We start from the raw sequence: 9,362 nt of genomic DNA on the forward strand, positions 1-9,362 counted from the left end.
AACAAGGCCAAAGACTGGATAAATATTTTGCTTCTGAGAGCCCAAAATTGGAGAAACAATTTTCTGAGACAGTGATCAAATTGAGTCAGGTATTTCAGGAAGCATGAGATCAACCTTGAGCAGAAGCACAACACTACTCTTTCTGTAGCTGGATTTACACAACTTGCTAAACTAAAATGTGGTTTCCTTGTGTGTAAGCTAATACAAACCTAGACAATTACAACTGATGCATTGACCTATGATTAAACAAACTAGCTTTAAATTTAGTATGAAGATGACCAGTGCAAAGAAAAGTAATAACTATATTTATTCTTTAAATATAGAATTCAAGTCTTCCAAGTCAAGCAAAAAAAGTGCTTATCACATCAGGAAACCCAGCAGGAGATTCCTCCATTCTTCCACCAATCCATCCCCCCATTAAATCCCCAGTTACAAACATAGATTTGCACATAGTCTTTCCTCCTGATCAGTTTATTTCCTGAAGTCCTGACACTGTGATGTACTGTTGCCTCACCTCTGATATCCAAGCCACAACTGTCATCATATCTATATCTTCTATTTACCAATTTTTAAAAAAACGTTTATAAATGTTAAAATTAAGTAAAGAAGATCTCTCTGACATATTTTAAGGCATCATCATCTTCCTCCCTTTTGGTCTCCTCACTGCAACTTGAAGCTGACTGATCTGGAGATGTGGATCTTACAGGAGGATCCTTGGCAATGTTGGTACAGATGGTCAGTTCTTGTTGAAGCTCTTGTACCTCACTTTCTGATGAAATCAGATCACCTTCTGTAGCCTTGCAGTTCTACCAAAGGAAAGAATCATATTTTCCTCCATGTTTGGACCAAGACACCAAGTTTCCTTACATAGAACTATAGCGCTTTCTCTCTTCGCTATCTAAATCAGGACAAGTAAGATGCTTGATGCCTGGGAGAATATCCACAATCTAGCCCTGGTTGGTAAAATTATAAATAATTCTCCATGGTCAAAGAAATGCACTCAAGTGTCCTCGAACTTATCAGAGAGATAGATCACAAAGTACAACTGGCTGTATTTAGGCCTAGTTCTTTTTTTCATTCTCAGAGCGCAAGATATTCTATTGTAAACCGCCCAGAGTCCCCCTTTTTGGGGTGAGATGGGCAGTAATAGAAATTGAATAAATAAACGAACGTGTGTGTGTGTGTATGTGTATGTAGAGAGAGTATGTATGTATGTATGTGTGTATATATATATATATATATATTCTGGCAGATATCAACAAAAAAGCTGCAGCCACTATAACTGCAGGTAACAGGGTAGAAAAGGCAAGAAGCCAGTTGGGCAACATCTTTTGCATTGCTCACCTCAGCTAAAATGCAAAGAGCCATGTCTACCAACTCTGCTTCGTTCATACAATATACAGTCTCAGTCCTGCAAAAGAAAATCATATTCTGAAGCAAGTAATGGAAGACCAAAAAAACCCCTCCAAAACCCAGGAAAAACCAGTTTATAGGGAATAAACAGGTATCAGAAAGGGCACATGAAGCCTTCCCAAATTCTCTTTGTAGCCTTATATTTCCATTTTAGCTAGCCCTGGAGTTGGGAAAAATGGCTAGGACCATCTCAAATATTTTAAGGCTCTTTCCTATATTCCAAACAGTTCTTCACCATGATCTGACTTTATTCTTGTCTTATCTGTCTCCCACAACCTCTGTACTAAATAACAAAAAGTGTGGCTCTTGTTTAAAAATGTTTCCTACTCTTAGAACTGTAAAGGGAAAGATTTTTAACATTTAATCCTAATTTAACCTTAATTAAATCCAAAACATGGTTTCTCACAGCCAAACTTTCAAGACAGTATACGAGTTAACCATTTGGGATGACATACTCTGTGAAGAGCGAAACCACACAGAATACGTTTTTAATTGATCACAAACTGATTCTACGGACTATTATTTTGGATGTGTGTGAGTGTGCACAGATATATGCGTTTGACCATTTAAGGGTATAAAAACAGGAAAACAGGAAGCGAAATACTGAGAGCCAGTTTGCTCTAGTGGTTCAGGCACCAGGCTAGAAACCAGGAGACTGTGAGTTCTAGTCCCACCTTAGGCATGAAAGCCGGCTGGGTGACTTTGGGCCAGTCACTCTCTAAGGGTTGTTGTGGTGGGGAAAATAGGAGGAGGAAGGAGTATTAGGTATGTTCCCCACCTTGAGTTATTAATAAAAATAATAAAGGCAGTATAAAAAAAAATCTAAAAAAATAATAATAGAAGAATGCTATAGTTCTACAATCCTGGAGAATATCTGTGTGATCACTAAGAGTCAACACTGACTTGATGACACATAATAAAAAAAAAATCAATAGTTTTACACAAGTCTCTCTCTCTCTCTCTCTCTCTCATGCGCGCGTGCATACACACCCTCTTACTATTTGGTTCTTTGGGGGTGGAAAGGGAAGTTTAGAACAACTCATTCTTCTCTGATTTTTAAGAAACAGGTGGGCAGCATACCTTGCTAAAGCTGTGCTTTTCCTTCTCTTTGGCCTCATTTCTGCCCATTGTGCTGGTTCAACTGTCTTCCTGGTCATCCATGCTGGGAGGATCCTCTTCTTTGCTGCCCCAGGGGAACTCATCTCTGTTAATTCAAGAAGAAAGGGAACAACTTGTACAACAAGGAAACTTGGAATTAAATTTTGGCAATTGAGTTAATAGTTCCATGCAGCCTAATATTCCTCTCTAAGACAATGCTCACACATCTTAGCCACATCTGGTGCTAATCATAGGTAATAACTGGTCTGGCAGCAGACACAGCAAATTGAAACTACCTTTGGTGTATTAGTTGAAACCCATACTGGCTCATCTTTGTCATGGCTGGCCAGCTAACACTTTATTTTACAAATATATTAAAAAGTAAATAAAACCATGCAATCACATTCAGAGCTACCACAGAAGTGGGGGAGGAAGGCTAAGTATCTTCCCACTCCACTGCATCTCCATTTCAATAACTTGCAGTTACAAGCACGAGTTTGGGAAAAAAAGAAGCAGAAGAGATGGAACTAGACAGCTTTACTTTTTGGTTGCTCCAATCTCAGCTTAACCCTCCTTTTCAGGGTTTGTTGATTTATTTATTATTGCTGCTGGCCTTTGGATGTAATAAATCCTTCCTTCCTTTCAATTTAGATGTATAGGCCACCAAATCGAAAGACTCTAGGAAGTGTACAGAATTAAAACAGCACAAAAACATAAAACTACACTCATAAATACAGAGCTTTGGAAAAAAAGTACAATTAAACTGAATCCAACAGTCAGGATTATAAATCACCCAGCCCTCTGGCCTGTTTGCAAACCCAGGTTTTTAGGTCAGGACCAGACAAACCACCAGAGGAATAGTATTCTTGGGGGGTGGGGGGATGCAAATAACACACAGCCACAGGTAAGATAAGTAATTTTTATGCATTCTCCAGGTTCAAACATGCTAGAGCTAATTACAAATTAGGTTAGTCTGTTGTACAAATACGTTTTAAAATGTGTATATTCAATGCCATGGAATAGGCATTATATATTCTTAAAGTCCTGCACTTCCTTTTGGACTCACAAAAATCCCCAAAGCAAGTTATCCTTGCTTGGGTCACATGGCATAATTACTCAACCATTTTATTTATGGTAAGTAAATAAATGGTAAGCATTAAAAAATGTAACGTTACTGACGAACTATATTTCCTTAGATATTTTCATAGGCTTCCTATTCATTACCAGAGTTCAAGTTGCTATATTAACTGAGAACACCTACAACTAAATTTTCTAGAGAGCTGCCTCCTGTGTTACTCTATTAGTCTGAAGCCCTTCTGCAAGTATCCCCTGTAGAAAATAAACAAGTAACTATTATTGTTGACCTTTCCTCCCTGGGATATAGAACTGCATCTGTGAGCTTTTAAACAGCAACTGAGTTTTACATTCTGTTACTTTTTTTTCCTGCCACATTTATACATCTTTAAATTTAACAGATGTTTGATCCTTACAGCTTTTATAGCAGAAATGTTTCTTAAACAAGTAGACAAGATAGCTCAGAGAGTTACCCAGAAGACATCTATTCCCAATCCTCATGTATTTTGATTTCTGGATTCCAATCTATGTTTAAGCATACAATTAGAAAGCTGCAGTTTTATAGATTAGACAGTGTACGAGACAGTGATACAATCCAACTATCAAAACAATCTAGCCAGTTGTAATAGCTAGATTGGTCTTCACCAAATGCATCCAGGTAATACCATTCTAAGAATATATCTCTGAATAATGTTTTAATTCAATTTATTGTATTTATTTTCTATTCTGTCTTTATTATTTTTATAAATAACTCAAGGCGGCGAACATAGCTAATATTCCTTCCTCCTCCTATTTTCCCCACAACAACCCTGTAAGGTGAGTTGGGCTGAGAGAGAGTGACAGGCCCAAGGTCACCCAGCTGGCTTTCATGCCTCAGGCAGGACTAGAACTCACAGCCTCCTATGAACTCAATTAATCTTATCTTTATCTAAAGGCAAAATCTCCTCTGAGTCAAGTATGAAATCTGGTGACATCATATAAATGTTTATGTAGTTGTGTGGCAACCCCATGGAAATGATTCCCATTGCTTTCTTCAGGGATGTTTTCAGCTTCCTAGTCTAGCCTACAGCCCTGGGATTTCCTGATTGTCTCCCATCCAAGTATCAAGCAGGATTAACTAAATGCTGCTACCTGGTCCACTCATTAGTAAATCCCACAGTAAGCAGAGTTTATTCTTATAAAAGTGAATATATGATCACACCCTAAGTAGGGATAAAAACCAAGTAAAGTACTGAGCATATTTAACCTACAACCAACAAGCATCAGATACAGGAGGATTATGCCCTGTGTCAGTCAATAATCTTTTAGGCTCAGTAAGTGGCATGCGGGAGGCTTTGCTTGCTGCTTCATTTGCTAGCACTCAGCCCCCTCTCCCACACCCCAATTTTTGTCCCCGGACCAAAACATCTTCAAAAGCCCATAAAAGGTTTCCTACCTCCCCCCTACACAGCAAGCTTCTCCTTTGAGTTTCTTGCATGAAAAGCTCAGGAGGCAATCTTTACCCTGTAACTCCTTACCTGTAACAATCTGGGTATAGGGATTTATGGACACTTGTAGGACATACAGTTCCTAGACGGGGCCAAATCCACCCAATGTGGGAATTCATCCAATATTAAGGACCTCTCCGTTATCTACCATGGTATTATATTACAAGTCTGTAGAGAGAGAAAACAAAACAATAGGAGTTCTGGATGAGAACCAACATTAGTCTTTCAGGCATCAAATGTCTCAGAGGTTTAGCCACATCACTAATCATAATAGTCTGTTATTTATTTGCATTATGCAGGCCTAAGCCTTGGGATGGAGCCATAAACACCAGGCACAAGAAGGATACAAAACACCTATTAATTCCCACCACTGCAAATACACAAAAGGCACGAAGGCAGTACTGCACTTAATTCAGTCTAAAGCAGTGTTTCTCAACCTTGGCAACTTTAAGAGGAGTGGACTTCAACTCCCAGGATTCCCCAGCCAGACATGCTGACTGGGGAATCCTGGGAGTTGAAGTCGACCCTTCTTGAAGTTGCCACGGTTGAGAAACACTGGTCTACAGTAAGGTTCACTGTATTCAATGGCGCTTATTCCCAAACCAGTACACAAGATTACAGGCTGAGTCCAATTCACCCCAGTTCCTCGTGCGAGAAGACATACAGGTACTGTTTTAAATATCTCAGGCAAGAATCCGGGAAACCAATAAACCTGTTTTTAAAGAAAAACGCCACGGGGTGTTTACCCGATCTGCGAATCAAGATGCTTCATATCGTTTGCTGATGCCCGCCCTGGAAAGCCGGAGCAACGGCGGAGCTTTCCCCGAAAGTGCTCATAGAAGCAAAAACACCCTCACCCACCACACCTCCGGACGCAAAACGACGGCATAAAAAGCCAGTTCTTGTTGGCAGCCGAGTTGATAAGCACCGCCCGCTCCGAGATCGGTGCCGGGAACTCGGGTTGACTTTGTCACGTGAGTTGCAAAGCAGTGGTTTCTGCTACGGGAGTTTCAAGGAGAGGCACCCGGAAGCAGAACGATGGTTGCGTCCCGTTACGTCCACTCCTCTTAAAGCTCTTCGCGGGAGAAGAAGAAGAGCGATCCAAATCAGTGTTTTTCAAACTTGGAAACTTTAAGTTGTGTGGACTTCAACTCCAAGAATTCCCCGTAAGTCCACACATCCTAAAGTTGCCAAGTTTGAAAAATACTGATCCAAATAGTGTGTCGTGCCTCCTCCCTCCCCTGAATTGCTGCAGTTCCTTTTGTACTGTTTTCCCAACGGAGACATGTGTAAGTCAGTCTCGGGAATGTCCACACATCTTCACTCATCAGAATGAAATACTTCGAAGTGATAAAAAGGTTTTTTTAGGTGCAAAATGATTTGTAAGCATACTTGATTTTTCTCCTCTTTCCCTCTGACATGCATTTCTTGTTCCCCTTAACTTCATATGCTGTTTGCACAAGACACTGGACTATAAAATAGCCGCATTTTAGCTTTTTTGTTTTAATGAAATAAATGTGATTAGCTTATGGTTTGGTGTGTGATGTCAAGCCATAATGACTAAGCCATAACGACTAAGCCATAATTCAATTAACCATAAACTTGTCATGAAAACACTGCCACATCTGAACGCTTCATATGAGTGCCTATTACAGGAATGCTGAAGTGTGGAAAATGCATATCCAACTGGGACTTCAAACAAACTTGCAATGTGAGATGCTGCTGTTTGGAATTCTATCAGCTCAACACTTTTCTTCCAATGAACAAAGGTCTCCACTCCGTTAATAATGAGAACATTCAGTCTTAACAGGATCATTCTGGGATTTTCTACACTTTTTAAATTAGTCTATTCTGCACTTCCTTAAGCATGCTAGTGTCTTGCACATGGAATGGTGCTATTTCATCTATTTTCCCCCCTAACAAAAATAGAATGATTCTAGATTGTGAAGTCCTTGGTGCTCTCCAAGCTTGGTTGTTTGTTTGCAGATGTTTCATTACCTGACTAGGTAACATCATCAGTGCTAGTGTGGGGTTTGCTCTGTTTATATAAAATAGCTTGCCCTGCCAGTGTTGGTGGGGGTGTGGTTTTCTCCTTGGTAGTTCCTTGGTTAGGGTATTGTTTTCTGCTTGTGTGTCTGGTGTCAGTCCCTGCTTATCTGGGTGTTGGCTGCTGGAGAGGATGTGTTCTGGTCTTTCCTTCTTAGCTTTTTTATTGTCTCTTTTGAATGGCGTGTAAATGTGGTTTATCTCTATATATCTATTGATGGCTGATTTGTCTGAATGCCAAGTTTCCAGGAATTCCCTAGCATTTTTGGATTTAGCTTGGTCTAGGATGCTGTTGAGGGACGTGGTGGCGCTGCAGGTTAAACCGCTGAGCTGCCGATCGGAAGGTCGGCGGTTCGAAACCGCGCGGCGGGGTGAGCTCCCGTTGCTAGTCCCAGCTCCTGCTCACCTAGCAGTTCGAAAACATGCAAATGTGAGTAGATCAATAGGTACCGCTTTGGCGGGAAGGTAACGGCGTTCCGAGTCGTCATGCTGGCCACATGACCCGGAAGTGTCTATGACGCCGGCTCCAAGGCTTAGAAACGGAGATGAGCACCGCCCCCTAGAGTCGGATTCGACTGGACTTTACGTCAAGGGAAACCTTTACCTTTACCTTAGGATGCTGTTGAAACTGTGGTTGAGTCCATCCAGGTGTTGTGAGATTAAGGAGTTTTCATGTCTTCTGACTGCTAGTTGGTGTTCATGGATGCGTTCTGCTGGTCTTCTGCCCTTCTGTCCTACATAGAGGCTGTTACAATCCTTACACTGTATATTGTAGATGACTTTTTCTCTTCTTGGGCTACTGGGTCTTTTGGTTTACTTAAGATGTTTTGGAGGGCTTTAGTTGGTATGTGTGCTACAGTGATGCCGTGTGGTTATAATAGTCTGTTGGTTGTTTCTGAGATGTTCCTGATGTTTAGTAGTGTTATCCTTTTCATAGCTTGTGTTGGTTGTGCTACAGTGGGTTGAGTGGTCAGGCACTTTTTGATAAAGTTGTGTGGGCATCCATTTTGTTGGAAGATGCTGTATAGGTCATCTGTTTCCTTTTTCTGGTGTTCTGGGTTGCTGCAGTGTGTTTGTACTCATCTGAGTAATGTTCTTACACAGCTCTTGTGGGAAGTTGGGTTGCTATTTGGTGATGGAGCACTTGTTTAGCGCGGGTTGTTTTTCAATAGACTTACATTTCTAGTTTGCCATCGTTTCCTCTGCTGATGAGGATATCCAGGAAGGGTAGAGTGTTTTCTTGTGAATTTTGTTCCTTTGAAGATGTTGTTTCATGTATCTTCTCTAGTTGTTCCTTTATTATTATGATGGTGTTGTCTACATTCCAGATCCCTACTCTTGGTTGTATGTATGGGAGTGCTATAGTTTCTAGACACTGCATTACACTCTGCTATGAGTCCTGAGAGTGGTGATCCCATGAGTATTCCTCTGATTTGTTGATATATTTGTCCACAAACTGAAAGTAGGTAGTGAGGTAGAGGTTCATGATTCTGGTATTTCAGTCTTAGTGTATTTGGCTAGGTCGGGTGTGTTGTTTAATACTGCTGCCATGGAATTCTTTCACTAGTTCTGGATTTATGGGCATAAAGAGTGCTGTGACATCGAATGAAACCGTAATTTCTTCTATTTTTAGGCCTTTGATTTTCTGGAGGCACTGTAGTGGGGAGTTGATAGAATATTTGTTCCCCTCTGTGAGATGTCCAAGCTTTTTTGTAAGCTCTTTGGCTACGTTGTATTTTGGGGTCCCTGGTAACAATATAATTGGACAAAGAGGTATGTCGGGCTTGTGTATTTTTGGGAGTCCATAGAAGCGTGATTCTAGATTATTTTGGCATGGAGGTCTGAATCCAGCAGACAGAACTTTTCTCCATTTCCTTAAACCTTCTTCAGTACCTGCTAAACTAACCATAATTCTTTTATTACAGACACTGTTGTTCACCTTCTGCTTGGAATTCTGCTTTGTTCGACCTGCTACAGCAGAAGACCACAGCTGTGCCCCCAGCTATCATCCAGCTATCGTATGTATTTCTGAGAATAACTGCATTCTATGGACTCAGGCTAATGACCAATTACACTGCTCATGTTATAAGAATATATGAATTATGGACTGTCATAAAAGCAATTCCAAGGTATCATATACTAGTGTTTTTGCTTGGACCTTAAGCCATGCACAGATGTTTTTGACTGCATACATTGCATTCTTATCCTCTCCAAACATGCACAATTGCTAGAAAGATGGTTTTA

At 40.6% G+C, this 9,362-nt stretch overlaps 1 protein-coding gene across 3 annotated transcripts; it reads right to left on the minus strand.

The window, feature by feature from the left end:
• Positions 1-455: 455 nt before the first annotated feature.
• CYREN (cell cycle regulator of NHEJ) lies at positions 456-5,836 on the minus strand. Of its 3 annotated transcripts, XM_063308644.1 has the most exons (5): positions 5,819-5,836; positions 5,103-5,240; positions 2,494-2,617; positions 1,345-1,411; positions 456-806 (listed from the first exon to the last, which is right to left on the minus strand). In XM_063308644.1, the coding sequence occupies exons 3-5, from the start codon at positions 2,613-2,615 to the stop codon at positions 597-599; spliced, it is 399 nt and encodes a 132-aa protein (XP_063164714.1). In that variant the 5' UTR covers positions 2,616-2,617; positions 5,103-5,240; positions 5,819-5,836; the 3' UTR covers positions 456-596. The 3 variants fall into 3 exon arrangements, with proteins under 3 accessions (XP_063164714.1, XP_063164712.1, XP_063164715.1); XM_063308642.1 differs by lacking the exon at positions 5,819-5,836 and having other exon boundaries at positions 5,103-5,461; XM_063308645.1 differs by lacking the exons at positions 5,103-5,240; positions 5,819-5,836 and adding an exon at positions 3,736-4,275.
• Between the last annotated feature and the right edge of the window lie 3,526 nt (positions 5,837-9,362).

The sequence above is a fragment of the Candoia aspera genome, chromosome 7 (assembly GCF_035149785.1).
Source record: "Candoia aspera isolate rCanAsp1 chromosome 7, rCanAsp1.hap2, whole genome shotgun sequence".
Classification (NCBI taxonomy): Eukaryota; Metazoa; Chordata; class Lepidosauria; order Squamata; family Boidae; genus Candoia; species Candoia aspera.

Coding starts and splice junctions, on each gene's coding strand:
- CYREN (XM_063308644.1), bottom strand. CDS start 2,615: ATGAGTTCCCCTGGGGCAGCAAAGAAGAGGATCCTCCCAGCATGGATG. Junction 1,412..2,493: donor AAAAGCACAGCTTTAGCAAG/GTATGCTGCCCA, acceptor TTTCTTTTGCAG/GACTGAGACTGTATATTGTA. Junction 807..1,344: donor CTCTTTGCATTTTAGCTGAG/GTGAGCAATGCA, acceptor TTCCTTTGGTAG/AACTGCAAGGCTACAGAAGG.